Source organism: Myotis nattereri (genome assembly GCF_964212035.1).
Source record: "Myotis nattereri genome assembly, chromosome: 9".
Lineage (NCBI taxonomy): Eukaryota > Metazoa > Chordata > Mammalia > Chiroptera > Vespertilionidae > Myotis > Myotis nattereri.
This window is the reverse complement of record NC_138084.1, coordinates 4,070,372-4,096,787: the sequence shown is the minus strand read 5'-3', so window position 1 is coordinate 4,096,787 and position 26,416 is coordinate 4,070,372. Positions and strand designations below refer to the sequence as shown.

The 26,416-nt window shown below is 48.3% G+C and overlaps 1 protein-coding gene across 4 annotated transcripts in view; it reads right to left on the bottom strand.

Moving 5' to 3' along the window:
• MARK2 (microtubule affinity regulating kinase 2) overlaps positions 1–23,213 on the bottom strand; it is a 56,775-nt gene extending 33,562 nt beyond the window's left edge. For 3 of the 4 annotated variants that reach the window (XM_081099758.1, XM_081099759.1, XM_081099760.1), the window contains exon 1: positions 22,592–22,979. In XM_081099758.1, coding sequence (XP_080955884.1) covers positions 22,592–22,645 — 54 coding nt within the window. In that variant the 5' untranslated portion in view covers positions 22,646–22,979. Of the gene's footprint in view, positions 1–22,591 lie in introns of all 4 variants that reach the window. The other variant, XM_081099761.1, reaches the window with a different exon arrangement.
• Between the last annotated feature and the right edge of the window lie 3,203 nt (positions 23,214–26,416).

The window sequence follows — 26,416 nt, the reverse complement described above, 5'->3', positions numbered from 1 at the left end:
TAGCTAGGACTTACTAGTAAGTCATCTCTGTGTCCTCAGTGCCAGATACCGAACAGGCTTTGAAGAAAGGCTTTCCTAATTCATGAGGAAAGTCAGGATCAGGGTCTTCCTGCTTTTTCAGAGGGACTCCTCACCTAATAGCACAACTCCTTTCCGTGTGACCCTCCAACTGCTAGGGTGCAGTGTGTACTGCGTGAACCCGCTCCCGGGGGTTCCTGGCATGGGCAGGCTTTCGGAACTCCTCTCTGTGGGTCAGCCGGGGCCTGCGTGCCCAGCCCCGTTTCTGCCATGAGGTCTGCAGGTGGCCCCACAGAGCCTGTCTAAGCAACAGGAATGCCTTTGAAGTGGAAGCAATCGGGGGACAGTGCCAAGGTCCCCAAGGGAGTGCAACTCTAGACCCAGCTCCGCCCAAACAAGTTACATAACCTTGAGCGAGCCACTCGCCCTCTTGGGACCTGTGTCTCCACTTGCAAAATGAGGGCCTGGAGATGAGCTCTGAGGGTCTGTCCCATGTGGGCGTGAGGGCTCTCGGTGCCTCTGTACTCACAAGCCTTCCAGGCCTGTGTGTCCCTGAGACCGGAGCAGGAAGTGGGCACAGTCTGCACGTCCTGAAGACCACATCCTGACCTTGGTTTATAACAGTTCAACCTGCCAAAAGGTCTGGCCCCATAGTGTCACCTCATCTAACAGGCCTTGGACACCAGGCTCACCCTGGGAACTTTCTCCCGCCTAGGGCTGAAAATTAACCTACAGACTACTCCAGGCTGGGCAGCATGAAGTCCCAAACCTAGTGTGCCCCTGTCCCTGCCCAGGCTTCATTTACGCACAATTTACAGCTCCTCACCCTTCCCCGCTCTCTGCTCTCTGCATACCATGAATGTGGCCACAGGCCAGGGAAAGGCGCTATGACACAGTCTATTTCCAGGAGCCCCAAGGCTCTGCGGTCTGAGCCGCTCTGAGTAGGCGCAGCGAGGGTCTGGGCACACCTCGCACCTGCCCCACCGGAGCGTGGCTCCCGCGGCTCGGCTCCTCCAAGGGCTCCTGGGTGGGAGCGGGCCTGCCCGCCGCGGGGAGGTGATCCAGGAGGAGAAACTGACTTGGCAAAGGCCAGCAGCAGCAGTTTCAGTCTCCCTGCCCAGGGGGCGCGGGCGGGTCCAAGCAGACCAGTCCAACAGGTCCTCTTCCACCGCCTGGCCCGACACGGCCAGGCCTCCTGCGCCAGCTCAAAAACAGGAGCGTCAAAAGTCAGGTGGGGCTTTCACACCCTGAGTCACAAAGACAGGGAACCAGGAAGAAGAAAATGGTTCTCGTTCTCGCTCTTGCCCTGTTCACAAACGTGGTCCCTGATCTCCTCACAACTGTGGGTCAATTCAGAAAAGCAAATGATCTCCCCTGAGACGCTCAAGACAAACCTGGGTCCTCACAGCAGCTGGCGCTGGGGCTGTGCTGTTTCCTGTCCGATCTCCGGAGCTTTCCTCCCGCTGTGAACAGCTCCAGCCTCGGATACACCACATGATCTCTCCAATCCCGACACAATTCCACCCCTCAGCGAACTTCTAATTCACCCATCGTAAAGGGCAGTTTGAGGCCAATTTAACCAGAAGCCAGAGGTGCTGTGGGTCAAGGCAAGAAGAGAACTCGGCAAAACCAGGTGGGCTTGGCTTCCTGGCTCTGGTTCCTACTTCTAAAGGCCAGACAGGGTTTTCTCAGCCCTGCAATCTCCTCTGAGTTCTTAACCCAGTGATGGCGTAAACGTCCCCCCTCATCCTGAAAAAGTCACTAATGTACCTATTAAGACACTGTGACTTACATGACCAAAAACTGAGTAGATACAAATCAATACGGACACACTTCCCCAAGTGTGCTTACAAGTGGAGAACAATGCCCGTGTTACAATTTAGCTTATGTCACAAATAATTGGAGGATGACCACACACAAAGCACTCTGAAGACTCAGGGGAAGGAAGGGACGCAGAGACGGATAAAATACAGTCCAGCCTTCAAAAGAGTTGATTCGCTAGTAGAAGATACGAGCACAAATCACACAGTCCGACATGGGACCAAATCCAGGAACCAAAGTTACCGTCTGCCTATTCCGCCCAACTTGCTAAAAGGCTGTGGCTTGTTATTTCTCAGAGGAGCCATGCTTCGGCCGAGAGGTCTGAAGACCCCAGTCTCACTTCTCGCTGGGACCTGAGCGCGGCCAGGCGGACTAAACCCTGGGGCTTCAGGAATGGGGCTGCTCGCCCGCTGAGGCGACCTGGTGAGAGTGTGCCGTGCTGACATGGGAGAGCTAACCCAAGGAGACTCAGTGAAGAAGCAAGCGCTTAGCTCTCCTTATCTCACCCCAATCTGGAAACTAGGGACCAGCCCAATAGGCAAGCCAAGGTGACATGGGAAGAGCATAAACACAGTCAAAAGGTTGCTCAGGACTTAGGTTCTGGAAATAAAGTCAGAAAAAGCCCCTAGCAACAGAACACGAGAGGGGAAGAGCTGGAAGGAATTTTTGTTGTTGTTAATCCTCACGCAAGGACATTTTTTCCATTGACTTTTAGAGAGTTGGGGGTTGGGGGAGAAAAACATTGATGTGGGAGAGATACATCAATTGGTTGCCTCCCACATGTGCCCGACCAGGGCCGGGGATCAAACCTACAACCCAGGTACATGCCCTTGACCGGGAATTGAACCCGAGGCCCTTCGGTACGAGGTTTGCCACTATAACCATTGAGCCACACCACCCCGGGCTGGAAGGAATTCTTGAAGCTTTGCACCCAGGACCACCACATCTCAGCGCGGGCTGTGACTAGGGAGGCACAGTTATGTAGTTTTCCTTTTATTTCCCAATTGTATGCTGTCAACCTGGTCCCCTTCCTTAATTCCCTTCCAATCAGTGCTGTAGCTCATGCACACGGAAGCCTATAAGCCAGGTTTTAAACTGTGCCCTTACCCGCCAGGCTACCAGCAGTGTCAGAACTCTTCTGGAAGGTAGTAGGGAGGAACAGCTGGTAGCAGGGAGGAACAACTACTAGTACGAATTCCTGAAAGTGCTTGGGAAGACATAAAATTCCCCAGACAGAAGATTCTATGCCATCTTAAAAGAAAAAAAGTCAGTTAATTCAGAGCCCAGTGATTGAGGCTCAAGTGTCCTCCATTAAGAGGAAAAAAAAAAGATTCTGAAGCTAGACCTATCTTAAAAATGGGAAAAGCTGGTGAGAGATGTGGTCCAAATATCACCTCAAAAAGAAACCGCTTCCTGAAAAAAAATGTTTTAAGTGGATATGGGGGCCTGGGGATTGGTTTGTTTAAAATTTTTCCTGTACAGTCGACAGCAGAGTAGCTTCACAAGACTGTGGAACGGGTTTACCATGAAGAATTCCATAATGTAAGGACTCTGTGCAACTGGAGCTCGGCACCTAGACATCTGTTATTGAGAAAAACTCTCACGCCCCAATCACAATGAAGGTGCAGCATCAGTGTCTGACATTTTGTCACTGAGGATTGGTCTTAACACTGTGGCTTTGGCAGCTTGCCCTCTCGGCTGTTTCACAAGCAGTTTCTGTAGTTTTAAGAAAGGCAGGGTGTTTGCTTTTAAACACTATCTGAAAAATATATTTCCAAATAGAGTGCAACCATTCCACGACAGAAAGGAGGGAATGGAAACGAACCACATAAAAGAATCGGGTGCTGCCGGACAGAAAGGGAGCACGCCAGGGGTGCCAGGGAGGAGAATAACGCCGTGTTAGTCATCACCTGCACCAAAATGGCACCAAAAGCTAACCGAGTGCCTCTTACTACCAAGTTAGAAAATAAAGACACAGAACCCTGGCCGGTGTGCTCAGTGGTTGGAGCCCTGGACCATGCACTGAAGTGTCGAGGGCTTGATTCTGTCAAGGGCACGTATCTGGGTTGCAGGTTCAATCCCCAGCCCCAGTCAGTGCACATATGGGAGATAAATGTGTGTCTCTCACATCAATGTTTCTCTCCCTCTTTTTCTCTTGCTCCCTCCCCACCCCTCTCTAAAAAAAAAAGATTTTTTTAAATCAATGGAAAAAATGTCCTCGGTGAGAATTAACAAAAAAAAAAAGTAAAATAAAAGAAGGATATAGAAATGGCATTAAAGCAGGGGTCCTCAAACTTTTTAAACAGGGGGCCAGTTCACTGTCCCTCAGACCATTGGAGGGCCGGACTATAGTTTAAAAAAAAACTATGAACAAATTCCTATGCACACTGCACATATCTTGTTTTGAAGTAAAAAAACAAAACGGGAACAAATTCGTATTTGCATGTGGGCCGCAGGCCGTAGTTTGAGGACCCCTGCATTAAAGACATGAGACTAATAAATGAAAATCCTTATAGAGATCTTCATCTCTCCAAAATAAATTTACCTGGCTCAAATCTGTTTGTTTAAAAACAAAACAACCCCAACAGTTCCACACCAATGCAAAGGACTGTCACATCTAATCAATTAGCAGCCACACCTCTCTGCCAGCGTGAGGTGGTAATTAAGGTAGAGTTTTCTCCCTGGGATACCAGGACAGAAGGGCAGAGCCCCTGTGGACCTAACCGATTATGACAGCCTTTTCATTAGCAGGGAAACACGGCGTGCACTCTCCAAGGAGGCAGCGGCCCGCATCCCTGAAGCACACCTGTGCACAGCAGCTACCTCTGCTGAGACAAAAATGTGCAGGGTGGGGAGTGGGGAGAGGAAGAATCGCTCGTGACGAAGCCGTGCTTGTCAAAGTAATTGATGTGGACCTTGGTTTTTCCACTGTAAGAAAAAGATGGGTTCTAAGTAATTTGGAAATGGCACCTCACCGTGATCCTGGAGAAATGAATCAGGCTGGAACACAAACACAATCAGGCCGTCCAACTCCCTCTCTTTCTCTGCTAGGGCAGCAGAGGGGCGTAAGTGGATAAACGATGCTTACACCAAGGGCAGCAGCTCAACCCTTTATCCTTGTAGCTGAAAACGGGCTCGAAATCTTAGGACTTTGTGAATAAAAATGAAAACTTCTAACAGGATAAAAGAAAAGGCACTACTGCCAGGGTGAGACAAGCAAGTAAATCAAACCATAAACTCCAGTTCACGGAAACTGCACAGACGCGCACCCAGCAGCCACTCTCTCTCAGAAACAGCACGGGCGCCTCGGAGGACCACCCGGGAGCTGCGCGACTGGCTTCAGGAGAGAAGGGAGCCCAAGAAAGACGGAACAAATGCAAACGGGAGCGGTGGCAGGTGACACGCGCGACGGGAGAAGACACAGCAAATGGCCAGCGTTCCGCTCCCGGGATGGAGCTGGCAGGTCCCAGCGCACACGGAGGTGCTCAGTGCCCGCGGCAGTCAGGGGCAGAAGCAAGTAGCTCCGGGCTCTCCCTGTGTAAGGGGCACATGCAGGGTTGTAAAGAGAGAACGTTAGTTTCATTAAGGATAAAACGTCTCCAATTAAGAAACACAGACAAAAGCTTTCTCCTTTTTTTCTTTTTTTGTGGGGGAAGGGGAAGTGCTTACAAAAAAGAGCCCTGGAATCCCAGCATTCACGGTGCTACGGCGCAGGACCGTCAAACCCAGGAATCCAAACTGTCCTCTTCAGCGGGGACTGACCTGTTCGTTACCAATTTTAGGTCTCAGGACTCGTTTTTCTCAAGGGGTTCTTAAAGTTCCAGATGAAAAGAAATAGAGGAGAAGAGCCAGGATTAAAGAAGTTTTTTAGTTTCCCACAGCTCTTGTATGGTACAGTCAAGACCAGGGAGGTAAGCCAGAGAGCAGCACCAGCGTGTCTCCACCACCTGTGCCACTTCGGCAACAGGCCAGCAAGGGCAGAAAGAAACGGTCGGAGCCCATGCCCGACTCTAACGCCAACGAGGAAGACGTTTCACCCAGCACTGACCGGAAGCTAATGAGAAAGGACCAACCCACGTCCTACTGTCTGGGCACAACGGAAGCCAGAGCCCAAGGGTTCGCCACAGTCAAGAAAGTTTCATTTGACACCAACATACATGCCAGACCACTTGGGTGTATTACCTTAAACAAGTTACTCAACATTTCTGGGGCCTGTTTTCTCATCTGTAAAGTGGGGAAAATAATAAGACCTACTATCTCACAAAGATCAAATGAGTTAATGAATGTAAAACAGCTAAGCAAGTACCTGGGACAAAGTAAGTGCTCAGTGAACGTGGGCTATTATGTTTATAGCTAAAGACATAGCTATAAACACTCAAGGCATACCATGCCCCGTGAGAGAGAAGGGGTTGGGGCACTGTCTACCCTTAAAGTACCCAACCACTTAGCGAATGTAGGGCCAACAGGAGACACGGTGACCGAGTCACTGCCTTAGCTAACAGGGTGAACAAACCCTTTTTGAAACCAAAAGTCTATCTTCTGTACAGACCAACGGCCAAAGAGAGGAAAAAGCACATCAAGTTCAATTCTGGAACTGAAATGAAAGCCACATGTGAATCCAAGAAGAAATATGCTTTGTGTAAAAGCACAGGACTGCGGGACTTGCTGAGTGACAGGAAATACTAGTAGAGCTATAATCCTGCCAAGTCTGTATGTAGACTCAAACTGATACAAGTGAAGCACTTGATGAAACAGGTTTTTTAATGACTCTGATGAGAAGTGATTCTGAACAAATGAGATCAGTCTAAAAAGATTTGCTTAAAGCTGGTCCAAGCGACTATTAGAGCGAGGCCCAAAGGTCTGCTAGTAACCGTACTAAGGGAAGCTTTGATAAGTTAGAGGTACTACGGAAATCAGAGGATGAGTATAAGCAAAAGGACGTGGCCGAGAATGATAATATAGCCAACGTAACTTTACCTGCCTCTTAGGGAATCATCACACAAAGATAAAGTCCACACGCTGGCACACACACCAAATCTGCTCAAACAGGGCTCACAGAGGGTTAAGTACAGAAGAAATAGCAACAAAGTGTGCTGGCCCTACAGCCTGGGGTGGGGTGGGGGGGACATACTGCTGGGTGCTCTGGCCTTGGTGACTGGCGGAGCCTAGCGGCCTTCAGCTATTGTAGGCACAAGGTTCTTCAAGGTTAGAGGCTAAGCAAGCTTTGCAGTTTTCAAATTTGGAATTGACCAATAGCCAATTTATAAGTTTTAAAAAAACCTACTGTCATAATGAAATCCAAGTAAGCCAAATGATCTTTTTAATGGAATAAAAAAAAAAAGGCCAATACTCTGTATTAGGAGGAAACAAGCCAACTTTGGTCAAAGTCCCTGAGAACCAGCTTCCTCAGCTAGAAGGACTGCAGACCAAAGCAGCAGAGTGCCTTCCAGGAGCCCAGCCAGGACTGGGAATTGCAAAACAAAGGCTCACTATGAGGTCATTGCAAGTAACCAGCCAATCAAGGCCAGGGAGATCAACCCCACGCTTGTCTACAGAAGCGGTTCTTACACTTGTCTGGAAACCTTTACACTCTTAATTATAAGGACCTCAAATAGCTTGTTTATGTAGGTTATAGCTACTGCATTATAATTAAAACAGAGAAAATATTAAACTATTAATTAATTTAAAATAATAATACTAAACCCATTACAACTACATCTTAATAATTATTTTTCAATATATCAACTTAATACATATCATCATAAAATCTAAGTTAATCATTTTTTAATCCTCACCAAAGGACATGCTTAGAGAGAGGAAAGGAGAGAGGGGAGGGAGAGAGATCAATGTGAGAAAGAAACATCAATCAGTTGCCTGCCATACACACCCCAACTGAGGATTGAACCCGCAACCCCAGGTATGTGCCCTGACCAGGAATCAAACTGACAACCTTTCTTGGTGTACGGAAAACAATCAATTGAGCCTCTCTGGCTGGGCAAATCCAAGTTAACTTTTAAAACGGAATTAAAGCTAAAACATGTAGCTGAGCCTTGAAAACATTATGCTAAGTGAATTGAGCCAGACACAAAACAACAAGTATTGTATGATTTCATTTACATGAGTTATCTAGAATAGGAAAATTTTATACATAAGTATAACAGAAGCTCCCAGAGGCTGGGGGCAGGGTAGATGGGGAGTGATTATTTAACTGACAGAGAGTTTCTGTTTGGAATGATGAGAAAGTTCTAGAAATAGTGGTGATGGTTACATAACATTGTGAATGTACTTAATGCCTCTAAACTAAACTTAAAAAAATTATTAAAATAAATTATATGGCCCAGCTGGTGTGGCTCAGTGGTTGAATGTCAACCTATGAGCCAGGAGGTCATAGTTTGATTACCGGTCAGGGCACTTCCCGGGGCTGTAGGCTTGATCCCCAATGTGGGGCGTGCAGGAGGCAGCCAATCAATGATTCTCTCATCATTGATGTTTCTATCTATCTCTCCCTCTCCTTTCCTCTTTGAAATCAATAAAAATATGTTTTTTTTAAGTAAATTATGTTATGTGTATTTTACCACAATGGGGGGGAAAGGATTAAAGCACAAGGCCATGAGAAAATTTCAGACTACCATAACTGAGGAATGTTCTATAGAACACTGACCAGTATTCTTCAAAACGAGTCCTGAAAGACACAGAAAGATTAAGAAATTTCACAGATTTGAGGAGACTACACAGACATGACAACTAAATGCAATGCGGGATTCTGGGCTGGATCCTGGAACAGGAAAAGCACATCAGTGGAAAAACTGATGAAATCTAAATGAGTTCTGTACTTTGGTTAATAGCATTGTACCACGATTTTTAGTTTTGATACATGCTCTATGGTGAGATGTTAACATAGAGGGAAACTGGGTGAAGAATATACAGGAATTCTTTGGACTATTTTTGCAACTCTTCTAAGTTTAAAATTATCTCAAAACTTAAAAAATAAAATTTAACAGTTAAAAGAAACTCACCAGGCCAATGCTATATACTCAAAGGAAGAAATGAGCCAAGTTTGGTCAAAGTCCCTTGGGCCACTGAGAACCGAGACAGCACGCCAAGGCAGCGAGTGGCTTCCTGAGAGCCAGTCAGGACTAAGTAGGGGCTGGGAATTGCAAAATGAGTTTTTATGAAATTACCAAGAAATTGACCAACCAAAGCCAGAGAGAATTAACAAGTTTTGTCTACAACCAGGATTCTTACACTTTTTGGTTTCAGAAACCCTTTGTACTATTAAAAATGATTGAGCCCCCAAAAAACTTTTGCTTATATAGACTGTATCCATTAATTAATACATTAGAAATTAATATGAGGAAAGATTTAAATATGTACCCATTAATTTAAGAGCACATTCATAAACCCATTACAGGTAAACCTGAGTTTGTTTGTTTTTTTAATACAGGGAGCTTTTGTTTTTTTAATATATTTTTATTGATTTCAGAGAGGAAGGAAGAAGGAGAGAGAGACAGAAACATCAATGATGAGAGAGGATCATTGATTTGCTGCCTCCTGCACACCCCCCACTGGGGAACGAGCCTGTAACCCAGGCCTGTGCCCTTGACCAGAATCAAACCTGGGACCCTTCAGTCCACAGGCCAACACTCTATCCACTGAGCCAAACCAGCCAGGGCCTGAGTTACTTACTTTTAATGAAAACACTATATTTTCCAAACCACAACTTCACACACACCAAAGGAAGTGCCTGAGGAACTGATCTTATAATGCAATCAAAAACACAATGCCAGACCAAAAATCTAAAAAACCAAATATTAACAAACAAAACAAACAAGAACAAAGAGATAAAATTAACGGAATATGATTTTTTTATGTTGTATGAAATGCCAAAGAAAAAAGAGGGAAAAAGTGGGAAAATTTGACAAAAAAGAGAGAAAAATTAAAAATAGAAGAATAAAGAGAAAATAAGAAAAAGAAACTCAAAAATAAAGAAAAAAGAGAGAGGAGCCAGGTAGCTCAGCTGGTTATAGCATAGTCCCAATACACCAAGGTTGCAGGTACGATACCTGTCAGGGCACATACACAACCAATGAATGCATAAATAAGTGGAACAACAAACTGATGTTTCTCTCTCTCTTCTCTCTCTCTCCCCCCCTTCCTCCCCCTCTCTATTAAAAAAAAAAAATCAATAATTTTTTTGAGAGAGGGAAAAGAAACAAACCAACCACAGATAAAGCAACAAACCCCTTATGAGGCCAGTTACATGTACTAAAAGAAGGACATTAATTTGGGTCAGTCTCTCAGGCGTAAGCAGAGATTATATGGGGGCTGGTAATTACAAACTAGAGCTCTTTACGAAGCCATCACAAGTAACCAACCCAAGAGGGACCATCAACTCGGGTTTTGTCTACAACAGAGGACTCTCACTTTTTAGTCTCAAAATAACCTATAACCAAATAACCTATTCTTAATGAAGAAACTGTATTATTTAAAAGAAAATAATCCTGAGACTGTTTGGCTCAGTGGATAGAGTGTCAGCCTGCGGACTGAAGGGTCCCGGGTTCAAATCCGATTCAGGACACATGCCCGGGTTGCGGGCTCGATCCCCAGTGTGGGGCGTGCAGAAGGCAGCCAATCAATGATTCTCTCTCATCCTTGATGTTTTTCTCTCTTTCCCTCTCCCTTCCTCTCTGGAATCAATAAAAATATATCATAAAAAATAAAATGAAATTCATGACGGGAGTTGCATTGTTTTACTTTCTTGTAGCTCTCTTTCATGTCTGGATTAATGAAAGAGAACCAACTTCTCACATCTGCTTCTGCATTCAATGTGTTTCAAAATGTTGTTTTGGTTCAAAGATACGAAGACAGTCTCACTTCACACAGACCTGTAGCTGGAAAATGGAGTTTAACAGCCATTCAGCTACGGCAGATTTTTTTTGATATTAGACCAAAACTCACCAAGTGGTCTTTTTGGTTTGTTTTATCCTCACCCGACGATATGTTTAGTGGTTTCAGAGAGAAAGGAAGGGAGAGAGAAACAATGATAGGTCGCCTCCTGTAGGCGCCCCACCTAGACACTGAACCCGAAACCTAGGTATGAGCCCGGGCCATGACTTGAACCCCCAAACGTTTTGGTATACAGGACGATGCTTTGACCAAGCCAGCCATCCAGCCGGGCAGCAGTGGTAGTTTTTAAAGGCCAGTGGCAATGTACAATCTGAAATTTTATCAGTGAACCTTTTGTGTACTTTTACATTAAATCCACCGGTCATCTTGCACCCTGAATGGCTCTTTTATCCACTGGCAATTTGGAAAATATTCCTTCGTTGACTCATGCAGAATTTCCAAATATTGGCATTTCATACAACATCAAAAGATCATATTCCATTAATTTTACCACTGATTTCATTTAAAAAGTCTTTGACAAATACAAATTTTCCAAAATTCTGATTTTCACTTGAAAACTTGAATTGTATCACTGGCAATGGTGACAGACTCACTTTGTTCAATTTCAAGAAAATGCATTTCATGAAATACTCAAGTCTGAATAACTATAGTTGTCCATCAGTCGTTCTTTCAAGTAAAAATGATGACCCACGCAGCTGGTTGAGTTCCAACACACAAGTACATTTGCTCAAGCCAGTCATTGTACTACGGTGCACAGCAGCAGTGCTCCGAGGAGACTGCGTTTCTCACTCAGAATATTAAAGAAACCTTTGCTAGAGGATTGAGATTTCATCAAAATTAATAATGTTTAGTGCTTTATCCAGGACATTAAGTGAAAATGGCTTTTTTAAAAAAAAACACACAAGTGTGTAGCAGGAACAAAGTCCATGACTCCGCCCGCCAGGAGTTTGGTGTCACTGCCTGGGCATGTTATGTGCCAGCAGTCTTCTCTGCCATGGCCGCTGCGCCCACAGAGCAAATGGAAATGAAGTTGTTCTGGGAGAAACAATCAGAGTCAAAAAAATTATTCAGCCCTGGGCATATTTACCACCACTTGTGTCTGCTGCTGATCATTCGTATAAAAGTGTTTTTTGGCCCTGACCAGTTTGGCTCAGTGGATAGAGCATCAGCCTGCGGACTGAAGGGTCCCAGGTTCGGTTCCAGTCAAGGGCATGTACCTTGGTTGCGGGCACATCCCCAGTAGGGAGTGTGCAGGAGGCAGCTCATCGATGTTTCTAGCTCTCTATCCCTCTCTGTAAAAAAAATCAATATATATATATATTTTTTTAAAGTGTTTTTTGAAGTGTAGTTGATGCTGATACAAGGTAAGCCATGTCTACAAAGGTGCTCATTTGTAAGATGAAAGTTAAATTCTATAAACAAAATATTAACTCAATCTTCATGTTTGCAGCTAAATCTTTAATTTGAGCAGTCACAGTCACAGATGAAATGGCACTGCCCTGAATTTTGCTAACTTTTCATCCAGTAGGCACACAGGAATGTCAGCTGTTTAAGACTTCACTGGTCTCTTAGCTACTGGGTGCAGTATCCCAGCCAAAGCAATGTGAGAGCCTATCCTAAGAGGCTTCAGTGACTTTTTCATTTCTAGGTTGAAAAGCTGGAACAAGTTTTGGCTTTGAAAGAACTCATGGTGTGTACAGTTAAAATATTCAATTCCCTTTTCTCTAAACTCTGACTGATGGGTCTTGAACTGGCACTATAATACTACACAAAAAAGTGCTGTTGCGTAAGGCACAATAAGGTACATTAGTATCTATAAAGCTAAGAAGAAAACTTTTACTGTTTTAATTATTATTTTGCATTTCTTAGTTTTGCCCCGTCTCTGTGGAGTCATTCCTCCCTTTCACTTGTTTATACGTCCATTTCAGTAAATAGACATTGCAGCTATGTGTTGAGAAAGCAAGTCTTCTAATCTCCCTTTTTTTTTTTTAAAGGAGTGAATTTTTTTTTAATATATATTTTATTGATTTTTCACAGATAGGAAGGGAGAGGGACAGAGAGCTAGAAACATCAATGAGACAGAAACATCAATCAGCTGCCTCCTGCACACTCCCCACTGGGGATGTGCCCGCAACCAAGGTACATGCCCTTGACCGGAATCGAACCTGGGACCCCTGAGTCTGCAGGCTGACGCTCTATCCACTGAGCCAAACCGGTTAGGGCTAATCTCCCTTTTTTAAGCCAACAATCCATCCTTAAATATAAGAGAACTATTATAAACTTTCTTCTAGAATTAAGCGCTAAAATAACTTGAAAATAAAATTTTAAAAAATTACAAGTTTCCCCAAAAGTGAGTTGTACTTACTTCTGTTGTGTTTTCTCAAAGATGCTGGGAAAATACAGGGATTTTAAAATAATGACTTATTGAACAACTAGAGACCCAATACACGAAATTCGTTCAAGAGTGGGCCTTCCGCCCTAACTGGTTTGGCTCAGGCATCTTGGTTGCGGGCATATCCCCAGTAAGGGGTGTGCAGGAGGCAGCTGATAGATGTTTCTCTCTCATTGATGTTTCTAACTCTCTATCCCTCTCCTCCTCTCTGTAAAAAATCAATAAAATATATTAAAAAAAAAAAAAAAAAGAGTGGGCCTTCCTTCCCCTGGTCGCCGGCACTGGCTTCCCTCCAGCCAACGGCAGGCACCCGGGACCCGGGCTTCCCTCACAGCCCTGGCTTTATCCGGAAGGACAGGAGAATGGAAGGACGTCCGGAAGGATGTCCAGCCTAATTAGCATATTACACTTTTATTATTATAGATTATTATAGATAATGAGATTTACAGAGATTATAGCAGACACAAGTAAAGAAAGTAAGAGCACGGAAGTACTGAGAACAAACAGATCATCACTGAAAACTTCCATATTTATACCTTAAGGCATTACCTTAAAAATTCTAGAAAACAAGAATACAGAAACACATGTTTCATTAGGCAAGAGTGATGATGTCAATGCACATCATTCCGCCTCTGGAAACTCCAGTGTACACTGGTGAGAGAGGAAGAGTGAAGCAAATTGCAAAGACTGCATTGTAATAATGAAAATAAATTGTTTAAATTAATCCTCACCTGAAGATATTTTTTCCAATAATTTTTAGGAGAGTGGAAGGGAGAAGGGGGAGGGAGAGAGAGATGTGAGAGAGACACATAAATTTGCCTCCCACACACACCCTGACTGGGGCCAGGGATCGAACCTGCCACCCAGGTACCTGCCCGCAGCTTCACCGGGAATCCAACCTGTGACCCTTAGGTCCGCAGGGAGATGCTCTAACCACTGAGCAAACAGGACTGTCAGCTGTTCAAGGCTTCATTGGTCTCTTAGCTCTTAGCCGAGGCTGTGCTACCAAAATTAACAAGTGCTTCCTCAGATTTCTCCCAAGACAGGGTCTAGATTGTGGCATTCCTAATAGGCAGAGGAAGCAGCTTAGACCCCGTCACCAGGGAAACTGGGATGCCGTCCCTAATAAGTTGTCAGGTTGCCAAGCCTGGCTTTACTGAGGTAGGTGGCTCCAGAGACATAAAAAGAAAATGTTTCTAAAGCAGTGAATCCTTAACTTCACAGAAATCAGAGGAATAGGAGAGTGAAAGGACTGGGTGGTGCTGGGATTCTATACATCAAGGAGATCTCAGACTATCAAAATTCCTCTCCTGAGCCAGGCCACAAAAGGGGCACAGAAACAGGTAAGGCAGAGTGGGACGTGGAGATGAAAACCTGAGACGGACGGTGATAATGAAGGAACAGAGTTCAAAGAAACCAAACAGGAAAAAAAAAAAAAGGGAAGTGAGACAAGTCAGCAAAGGGTCAAAAGGAAGAGGAAAATACAGTGAAAGAAATACTCCCTGATGAGCTCTGAGGCGACGCTGTTGCCTTCCTCCCTGGCTACAGCTGCAACGTGAAAAAACTAAGCAACTTACTTGCTGTTCTGACAAGGCATTCGGGCTCTAGAAGAGCAAGATATGAAGATAAACAAGGAACTGAGACCAAACCTCAGCCCCAGATTCAAAGTCCACAAATTCACAGGAACAGCTGAGAAATGGCTGTGCCCTTCCAGGCATCACAAAGGGGAGGCTTTCTACTCACATCGGGGGAGCCAACAGAGGCACAAGAACCTGCCTTTGAAGGCCCCTCTGCTAATGAAAAAGGAACCTACAATCATTAGCTGCTAAGGTCCCACGTGGTCTACAGGAGAAACAGGGTAAGTACTGCCCCTGAAGAAAGGACCGTGACGAGAGGAGTCCCTGCATTTGGTGGCACTTCCTCTAACACTCAGAAAAGCCCGTGCTCTGGTGACTTTGGATTTGGCTTTCCAGCCACTGATGAGGCTGCACATTCACCACCACCACCAGTCACAGCACAGAAACATGGGCAGGCAGATGGTCGTGGGGTTTTTCCTTTAATCAATAAAATGGCATAATATTGATACTTGAAAATAAATGAACTTTAAAAAAAGTGCTCTTAAAAGAACATAAAAAAAGGAACATAAACCTTCCCAATAGCATTCGATTTCTTTTAGATAGCTGATTGGTAATAATAATAATAATAATAATAAACTAAAACCAAACAGAAATACTATAAAAAGCACTTTTGGGACCCCAATGGCTAGAAGAGGCCAAATTCTTTTTTTTCTTTTTTGTTATTTTTTTTTATTATTATTTCTCTCTTTTCTTTTTTTCTATCCCTCTGGCTCTAACCTTGGGGCCAGAAGGGTATATAAAAAGTCACCTTAGGCCAAATTCTTTCAATCAATTGCAGAGAAATTCCAAGGGACCAGACCTAAAGTTGTGTGGTACTCAGAGAAAATCTACTGAGTTGCTCATTTAAACAGTGATGATGATTACATCCTGCCAAGATCTATTCTAAGTGCTTCATACTCATTAACTCTTTTAATAGCCACAACAACTACACCTAAAAGATAGGTACTATTATTATTCCTTTTTTGCAGAGAAGCAAGCAGGCCTAGAGCAATTAGGTAAGCCCAAGGTCACAGTAGGGGCTAACCCAAGATTCCAATACAGGGAATCAAGCTGCAGAGCCTGCTCTAACCACAACAAAACCACTCACTGAAGTCTCAACATGCTGGGACCTCCTTTCAACTCTGCCATAAGCTCAACTCAACCAGAAGCTAAGCTAGACGGAGAGGGCCCACCGTGACTGGAGAACCAGAAATTCCAACTCTTGTGGGCAAAAACAAAGCAACAAGCACCAGTGCTGCCAACACGACCTGCGCAAACAGTGGAAGGAAGGTGGGGCAGTGACGGAGGGGAAGCCAGCCCACCCCCGAGTCTGAAGAAGATGGTGGGAAAGGGGGCCACCCTCCAAACAGGATTATCAGCAACCCAAACACACACCTCAGCAAAAGGCTGCGTGGGGGAAGCAATGAGCAGATCATCGCAGAGGCAACAGGAGCAGCCTGCCCGCCAGGGCCAGGGCACAGCTGGCGCTGTTTGCAGGTGCCTCACTCATTCATTCCCAAGCTTTCAGACTCGGCGGCTTCTGCTTGTGAGAGACGGAAAACCTGCCGCGTTAGCAGCCCTGACGGTCACAGGAGCCTCGGAATCCTGCTCTGCCCTTTTCCTTCTGCTGTTCACGAAGTGCCAACATGTGACTGGTGGCTCCCACCTCCCCACAGGTACCTTCCCAAACTGTGCCCCTCCGCTGAGGGACCGGCTGCCAACGACCAAAACCCGTCTCTCCCCTGTCCGCCCCCACAGGCCTGGACAGGCAGTCCGCTGCACTGAGGCAAGAGGTCTGGGGTCTCATTGGATTGAGCAGCCCGATCTCGACCGCCAGGAGTTAAGAGTCCACACTTCCTTCCAGATCAACAAATGGGGAGCCTATCACAGAGCCAGTCCCTCCCTCCTGCCAGGCTGAGGGCCCTTTGCCAAGCTGTGAATTGCCAAGGGGCCCACGAAAAGGAGCTGTACCTTCGAGCTTCCCGTGACAACACTGCCTGGAGGTGGATGGGTGCAGAGAAAGCCCGCTCACATGGAGCCTCAACTCAGAGAGCGCTCAGTGTTAGGGGAGAGGGTGTTCACGGGCATCGTCCCAGCGCACGCCCCAATGAGCAGAGCCCCAGAGGAGACGGCCCTGCGTACTGCCAACTTCCCAAAGAACACAGAGGAAAATAGGCCGAGGCTGCCCCAAACCAGCCTGACTGGTTCCACAGCAAAGCCTCTGGTCTGCTCTGCCTTCCTATGTGGAAAAGAAAAAGATGGCTTGGAGCCAGCCATTGAACACACGCACCCCTCCTCATCCCTCCCCCACCCCCACTGTCCCACAGGATCCATCTAGCCGCCGATATCCGTGTCCATTTCACCCTCTCGCCTACCAAACCTTGCTATTACATAGCTTTTAAGTCTAAAATTAATTATTTGATTCAGAAAAAGAAATACATGGAATAGGGGGAAATGAGTACCAACCCAAAGACGGACATCTGTGGAAAGAATTCCCTCCAGGGACCAAGAAACTTCAAACACTATAGACAAAAACAGACAATTCAGGTGAAGCGATCTAACCTATTTATCCCCCAAAAGGAGGAGCAGGTCTAGTGGGCAAGAGAAGGATCTGGGATCCCGCCTCCTCTGAGAGAGAGCTGGAAACCAAGCCAGATTCTCTCTCGGTGGCGGTTCAGAATCAGATGTGCCTCTCAAAGTCTAAAAGACAGCAATCGCATGCAGCGAGTGTGGTGGGTAGTGAGTGACACTGTGCTCAGTGCTGGAACTCCCTGGGTTGACACGGGGACAGAGGGCCTCTTCCCAGGCCAGAAGCGGGAAAGAGTGGTTTCCTCCCCCACAAGGATTGTAAAGGCTGACTCTTCCCTTCGCTGAGACAGAGGGGAAAATGCACAGATAACACTTCAGTGACTCACTCGTGTTTGATGAAGGCTGGGAGAAAGGCTGGAGAATCCAAGCTTCAAGTGCAAAATGTACAAATGCTGGAATCTCCCCCCGAGAGAAGAAAGCTCAGCAGCCTAACTGGTTTGTCATTTTGCTGAACTTCCGCGCAAGGAGGAAGGGCCATGTTTAAACTCCACCCACCCTGTCCACATCCCTCTCAATTTGTATTTTGACAGGAAAGTGACAAACCGGGCAGCACCACCACAGCTAACAGAAAATGAAACCCTTTCCACAGCTCCTCTCAACGCAGAGGACTGGTGCCACCGTCTACAGCTGACCGGGGCAGAGAGCGGAGGGACTGCCTCACCGGGCGGTCTCGGGGAAGGAAGGACAGCCACCCTCCTCACCCTTTCCATTTGCTGAGGTTACTGCATCCCAGTCTGCTAATGGGCTTCAAAGAGCCGCGAGGGGGAGTCCATTTAGTAGAGACACAATCATCAGGCCAAAGGTGGCGCCCAGCCCCCATCCTGCTTGTAGATAATGGGCCACAAAGTCTGGAGCGTGGCTGCACTCTAGGCATAAAATATTCATTCCAGACGACTAATATATATATGTAGGAAGTCATGGACGCTCCTGGGGGGCAGAAACGCCAGCCAGGTGGCTAAGTGCTCAGTGAGAGAGTTCATGAAGGCATGGGTTGGTCCTGGTCAAATGCCTACTGAGCATTAGGCTGTTCGGTCCACAGGGAAAGCAGTCTAGTCTGAGCAGCTTTTGATTCTCAAGAGATCTAACCAGGCAAACCTCTCAGGCAAACAGATTCTCAGTCTCTTCCTACCTCAGAGGCATCAACTCTACTTAAGATATTTACCCTGAAAAAAATCATGGGCCCAATCTTTGGTCGCCATTGGAAAGATTCAGTATCCCTCCGCAAACCTGATTTTAAGCAGGCCAAGGTGCAATGATTGCCTTCTATCCATCTGCTTAGCTACTTCCCCAAATCCACAGGTCACAGAGAAATTGAGAACTTATTAGCAGTTACCTTTACTGGGTTCAAAGGTTATGGTATGGCAATTCTATGAATTCCAGGGGCTCCAAAGCCCTTGCTCTAAGAACACCTGATTTCTAGGCCAACCAGAAAATGAGAATCTATGGTCTGACATTTACCCACATCCCTAACTCGAAAGCAGCACATTAAGGAGTCCCTGGCCAGAGTCAAAGAGCAGAGGTCAGAGCGAGCACCCGGAGCGCAGTGCTGCACAACTCGCAGGGCATGCTGTGAAATGAGGTCTAACTGGGCTCGCTACGAGATGACACTGGAACCAATTGCTCACTGCGACATTCTGCCAGAACCAAGCCTGGGATCCAGGCAATGTGTGTGTCTGAAGTGGCTCAGTCGGTCTTTTCGGGACCCTACGTTAGATTTGCTTTCTTCACCCAGACCTCCCAATTCCTCTTCCCAGAATTGGGAGAATGAACAGTGTCCCTCCCTCCCCAGAAGAATGACAGTGCCACCCTCCCTTGCACCCTGCAGCAGAAGTGGGGTGGGTAGTGGAAGGCTACTCAGGCCAGAGGGGAGCCATGCAGCCCTTCCACAGGTGGAACAGAAAGCTCTGGACGGCCGCAGGTGAACTCTGGAAGTTGGACCCCTCTCCACACTGGCTATTGCTGCTGCTGCTGGCTGGGAAGACAGTCATCTTGCTGATTGCTTTCACCACTGCCAAGCCTTCAGGCCAGAGGAGCCATTTGGAAAAGTGAACAGAAAGCTCAGCTCACAGACTAAGAATCCCCCAAACTACCAGCCCAGGTCACAACCCTCCTGCAAAAGGAAGAGTCTATGGCTGTGAAAACGCACATCCGAAATCAGGTGTCACAACAACCATGCTAGGACAGGGCTTGGCTTTCTTTTATCTCCTACTTTCACTATTAGAAGCAGCGCTGACAGCAAACAGGCAATCTTCCTACAACGCAAGGTTTGTTTTTCTGCTTTAACATCTTCTCAGTGTGTGTGTGTTTATGTGTGTTTAAGTCAGATGTGATCAAAGAGCTCCTGGAAACATCAGCCACATGTTTTAAAGACGGGGAGAGGGAGAGCAAGAGACTGGAACTTGAGGACAACCAGTGGAGTCTGTTTACCTATTTCCTGGTGAAGCCAGTTTAAATCATTTAAATCTAAATAAGGTGACAGAGGACCTTTGGGGGGAAGAAGTCAGCCCAACCAAATGCCTTGCTCTTTGCTTTTTGTCTCCTAGCCTTCGGCTTATTGCAGCGCCCGCGCTCCCACGGCTACTTTAGCTAGAACTGCAACAGGACCAGAAGAGCTTCCTTGCTCTCCCGCGTGGCACGAATTCTTCTAAAGGAGCCCAGTGCTTCTAACACCTCCGGTCTTGTGACCAAAGGAGCTGCGACATGTCTTCTTTCTTGTTTAAAAAAAGACAGGCACCTGCCTGTGACAGGTGTATCCAAGGTTTTCCAAAGTCTGTGCTTTTAATAGGATGAGACTTAATCTCAAGTTGATAGTAAGACAGGCTACCATGAGAAGCTATGAAGTGGTTCGGGGGAACCTAAGGCCATAAAGAATAGGAACGAGATGAGTGACTGGTAATGGGGAACAGAATGACAATGTGTGCAGCCACTGCTCTGGACAAGGTTATCAAAGAGCAGCTCACATTCCCAAAGGTGCACTGATTGCTGCTATCGTAAAATCAACGGGAGTTCCTACTATGCGCTCAGCATGTACGGAGGAGGAGAATTAACACACACATCACAGAAAAAGACCATGGCAAGGATACATTTACATTTTGCAAACAGCACAAAGAAACCACACTGAGGCAGCCAGGTACTCCACGCTGCAGGACACAATGCCCCCCACAGCCTCCCTGGGAGCAGGCACTCCATCGCCACTCCCCAAATGCCTGAGGGTGCCAGTCAGGCACTTGGCCTCCTCCTGCCAGCTCATAATCAACAGCCTGGGAAAGTTCTCTGGTTAAGCAGGGTTTACCTGCTACACCAAAGATTGAGATAGGAAAAGGATGGAAGAGGCAACTCCAAGAGGGCCTAGAAAAAGTGGTTCCCACAGGAGAGAAAGAGCAGGCCAGCGACAGACTGTGACAAGCAGACCACACTCCCGCTTCCAAAGACCTCCGTCCCATGCAGAACCAGCTGCCAAACCAGCGATGAAATGGAAATCATCCACCCCTCTCTCTCCACCTCAGTCATAAAAGGGTCAACCACTGCGCAGGAAAACTCCGTCCAGACCTCTTCCTGAGTGCCTGGCTGCCCAGGTGACCGGGAGTGAGGGGGTAACGAGAAAAATGTAGGAAGGATGAAAAGAGGGAATATTTTTCAGAGGAAGATGTTAACATGAAAGAAAATACAGCAAGGGTGCCAATGGGCTAAAGGGAAAGAAGGGGACAAGAGGAAAACATAAGAATGGAATGAGGCGGGTGCAAAAGGCACTGCGGCCCCAGGGGACAAGGGCTCCTTTTTCAAGTCGAGTTTTTTTGAAAGTCCCGTAAAAAGAAGGTGTGACAGGTAGGGAACACTCCACAGAGCAGTCAGCAAGGGACACTGGAGATGGTGAAAGAGAGGGGAGGGCTGGAAAGCGGACGCTCTCAGCTTGGAGGTGAGATGACACAGAAGAGCTAAGGCCTGGGTGATAAACCACAGCGGTGATCGTCAGGATGTCGGGGGGAGAGGAGTTCCAGAAGCCCCCGTGCAAAATGCCTGCAGGGGAAGCCACCGTGACTAGTCAGTAGGAAGGGAGAGGACAGGAGCGTATGTGGGAAAAGAAATATGTGCAGGCAGGAGACTAAAGAGGGAAGGCAATCCTGATTTAGAGGCACCGTAAGGAAGAGGGGGTGAGAGCAGAGACACGGGAAGGCAACAGGCAAGGAGAAAGACACCATGAAAAGTGACAGATCCAGGAGGGAAGCGACAGGCAGGCATCACGGTCTGTGTTGCAGCGTGAGGGGGAAAGGCCAGGGCAGTGATGAAGCAGGGCGGGGGAAAAGAGCTGAGCAACAGGTTGTGCTCTCGGGGTGGGCTGCCATAGCAGCATCTTTCCCCGGCCAGGGAGAGGCCAGGAAGGCGGGCAAAGCACTCGCAGTGAGAAACGGGAGGCCTGGCGATTGAAAAGCCAAACCCCGGGGGAAAGAGAGCATGAGGGATCCAAAGACTGAAGGGAGCGAGGACTGGAACCCCAAAGACAACCTGTGGGAAAAGTATGCGCATGACAGCTGTAGGGGAAACGCGGAAGCAACACATGCCAGCGCGAGGCAGGCACCGGGGAGCTGCTGGAGAAAAGAAGGGAAAGTGATGAGCAAAGAGTAGGCGAACGATTTGGAAAGGTGATGAGGGTGGAGCTGGTGGGTTGCAAGCAAGAGGGAGAGCACGATTTGGAGCAGGAAGAAGCAGGGTAAAAAAAAAACCCGAAACAAAACAAAACTGGGGAACTGGACGGGGGAAAGGGGCCGAGAACACATTCCGGGGCAAGGACCCTGCGGGGGACAACCGGGGGCTGGGAGGACCGGTGCGGGCGGAGGGGAAACCAGGCTCGAGAGACAGAGGAAGAGGGGGACCACGACCTGGAGCAAATCGCGGGGTGCTATCCGCTGAGCAGAGGGTGGCTGCTGCTAGCGTGGGTGGAGGAAGACCAGAAGGGCCCCCGAGAAAAAAGGGAAGAGAAGAGGAAGCTGGGGAGGTAACACGGCAGAGCGCAGGAGGGCGGCGAGGGGGCAAGGGGGTCAGCAGAAAGACAAGTGTGCAGCCTGCAGCCCGGAGGAGGTGGGTCCCAGGACGGGGCTCGGAGGGGGATGTGCGGGGCCGAAAGACAGATGACAGGGCAGCTGGAGCTTGCAGGCTGGCAGCCGGGGCACGAGGAGAGCAGAGGCGGGAGAAGGCTCTGCAAGGTGCAGGGGCCCAGCCGAGAACGCCGGCAGCCCTCGGAGCTCCTTACCTGCTCCGTGTCCCTCTCGTTCAGCGTGGGTAGGGGGGTCCGGGCGCTGGACATGGCGCCGGTATCTCAGGGGAGGGAACCGAGAAGCTTGAAGGGAGGGAAGGGAAGGCGCGGAGCCCGGCCGGGCGGGGCTTCTCACAGCAGAGGCACCCGCCGCATGGGCCCCGGCCGGGGGTGCGGGGAGGCCGGGCAGCCGTTCACGCCAGCCCGGGGATGCGCCGCTCGGGCTAGGCCGCGCCGGCTCCGAGCGGCTCCGGACCGCACCCCCCCGACCCCCGGCTGGGCTGTGCCGCCTTTCGCCGGGCCGCGCCGCTCCGCCTACTCTCTGCCGCCGCAGTCGGCCGCCTGCCTCGCTCCTCCCCTGCCCTCAGCGGCACTGCTCCGCGCCCGGCACACAGGCAGCCGCCGCCGGACCTGCTGCTCCCAACATGGCCGCCGCCACCGCCGGCCCTCGGCTCTTTCCGCCGGCAGCAGCCGGAAACATCCGAAGCGGCCTGGAACGGGAGGGCGGCTTGCCTCCTTCTCCCGGCCGCCGACTACGGGTGAATTCCGGAAACACCGAAGAAGGCAACCCCCGGGGACGCGCGCGCCTCCTCGATCCCGAAGACCGAGCTTCGGCTCTGTTTTCGGAAATCCACGAAGCGACTCCAGGTGCTCTGGCCACGCCCACAGGCCTTCCCCCGCCCACTTCAGCCGGCTCTCGGCAGTTTCCGGAAACACCCGAAGCCGTCCCGCGTGCGGAGACCCGGCCACGCCCCCGCCCCGCCCCGCAGCCGACGGCGGCGGCCGTCGGCCATTTCCGGCAACACCCGAGGCCCGGCGAGCCCCGGGTCATTCCCTCGAGTGGCACCGAGTCTAACTCTTCGCTTCTTTCCGTCAGTTTTCGGGTATTTTCAAACCTTGAACGGGGAGCGTGGAACTCCTGTGCGTGCTATTATTTGACTAAATAGGAAATAAGGCTGTGAGGCGTCCCTGCGATTCTAAAGCAACTTCCCCTCCGCGTGCCCGCTTGTTGTGGGTGAGCTCGTAAAATCCATCTCTTTTGTCACCCAACCTGTTAATATGTCTATCAGCTGTCAAATATAGCATTATTCCATTACCTATCTACCTACCCTTTGTCACCTACCATCTTCTGTCGTGGCTTCTCGTCAAGGTCCCAGACAAGCACCGGGTCTGCGTCCTTGGCTCCTGGCTGTGAAAGGCTGCAGAGGTCGCCCCAGTCCCGCATGCCAGCCCCAACCCCGCGGAATGAATATGCTGTGTGATCTTGGAAAAGTCACATAATGTGTCTGAGTTTAGCCTCCTCGACGTCCCTCTATTGAAAGAATCACATTCTAAATAACATCTTTGAATTCCAGTTACCTTTCCCCCCCAAAAAAAGTTTTAAATTGTTCAAAATAGCACAAAACAACATCACAATATAGTCATATGGTCATGCCAGCTACCTTTTCATTTATTTTTAAAGTACTAGTTATTTTTTAAGCATATTTTTTATTGATTTCAGAGAGGAAGGAAGAGGAAGAGAGAGAAACATCAACGATGAATCATTGATCGTCTGCCTCCTGCACGCCCCCTGCTGGGATCAAGCAGGAAACCCAGGCATGTGCCTTGACCAGGAACGAAATTGCGACCTCCTGGTTCATAGATCAATGCTCAACCAGAGCCACACCACTGGGCGCCAGCTACCTTTTTAAGTACTCCTGCAAAGCAAGATAAGAAAGACATTCTCATCTTAATTCACATTTCAGTTCTAAGACAAAGAAACTCAAGGAAAAGAATATAGAACCTGATTGAAAGTGAGAATTCCGCTGGATGGTGCAAAGAATGGGTCACTGGAGAAGTTCCTTTCCTTCCTGGGACTCATTTTCCCCATCAATAAAGCAAGGTGATTGGATTCATGGACTCTGAGGCTCCGCTCACCTTTGGAGAGCCCCTGACTCTAACAGGAAGTCTGTGTGGCAACCCAGGCCCACTCTTCCCTTTCCCCTAGATCAGCGGTTCTCAACCTTCCTAATGCCGCGACCCTTTCATACAGTTCCTCATGTTGTGGTGACCCCAACCATAAAATTATTTTCGTTGCTACTTCATAACTGTAATTTTGCTACTGTTATGAATCGTAATGTAAATATCTGATATGCAGGATGTATTTTCATTGTTACACATTGAACATAAGTAAAGCATAGTGAGTAATCACAAAAACAATATGTAATTATATATGTGTTTTCCGATGGTCTTAGGCGACCCCTGTGAAAGGGTCGTTCGACCCCCAAAGGGGTCACGACCCACAGGTTGAGAACCGCTGCCCTAGACTGTCTCCTCAGGGCAAGGCAGTATGCTAGCCTGATTCCTCTGGCTCTAAGCTGCCCCCACCCCTAGTACTCCAGACATGTTAGAACTTGCCCCCCTTTCCCTGGGCTCAGCAGCAGCTTAAGGTAGGCAGAAGCCAGAACCCCCACAGGAGCCAGGTTCAACCAACAAATTCCCAAAGTGCAGGAGCATGCCAGCCCAGGGGTTGTGGGGGGCGGGGAGTGCTGGCTGGAATGCTGACCCTTGACTTCCAACTCCCAGCTACAGTATCTTGAGCAGAGCCCTTGGTCAACTCAACCAGAGAAAGGGGCAGCGAGGCAGCTGCAATGAGAGGATGGTATGAAAATACTTCCTAAAGCAGCAGCTACCATCTCCAGTCTCAGTAAGTGCACCCGATTCCAGGACACTACCCCATGCCCCACCCCAGCTCCATCCAGGCACCCAGCCATTGCGGGAGAAGTTGGGGAAGAAATGCAGAGGAGTCGAGGGAGAAAAAAAGGAAGAGGTGAGAATAGAGGCTATTCCACCTGCCACCGCCCCCCACCACCCAAATTCATCTTGAAAAATCTGTGAGAATGATCTGCCCTCTGGTGGCCAGAGGGAGTGGCACTGCCGATGTCTGGAAAGAAGGGAAAAGAGGAAGGGGTTGGAGGAGCAAAGGTAGGTAGGTGTTCAGAAGTCTTCCCCGGCCCATGCTCTTGCCTAAGGACACTCTACTTCCTCCATGCTTCTGGACACACCAGCTCCAACCCTGTCCTCCGCCCCTCAGCCCACCTTACCCCATCCCACCTGTCCCCTCTTCTTCCTCACTCTCCACACAAGGCTGCCTAATTGGTTTCCCTGCCTAGACTCCCTCCAACCTGCCCCACCAGACATGCCAGAACAATCTTCCTAAAGTCCAGCTCCAATGACAGGTCTGTCCTGCTGGAGGCTCTCACCGGCTCCCTCATGGGACAGGCAGGCTGGCTTCATGGGCCTAAAGCCTGTGCAGCCACCCAAAGCCCTGCTCTGAGAAGGGCCTTGAGCTTGATTTAATACTCAACTCTGCTGTCATTCTGACATTTTTCCAAGGGGGCCCTGCGTTTTCATGTGCACTGTGCCCCATAAGTTCTGTAGCTGGTCTTGGCAGTAGGAGAAGCCTGTACCTGCATCTACTAGTCAAGCTTTGCACAGTCTGGCCTCAACTTAGCTTGCTAATATCCTCTCCAACTAGGTATCACCGGTTGACAGCTCCCCCCAGCTCCTGCCCTGCCGCCAAGCTCTCCCACCTCCATGCTTGTGTTCAGGCTGATCAGTTGCCCGTCACCTACCTCAACTTCCAGGTGTACTACGAGATCCAGTTCAGGTATTATCTTCTCTAATCCCTGAACCCACCTACTTCTCCTCAAAGATTAATTCTACATTACCACACATTTACCCCTCTCTAATTTGCCAATTCATTCATCCACAAATCTCTACTGAACACCTACTGTGTGCAAGGCATTGTTCCAGGCTCTTCAGGTATAAATAACGATCTCC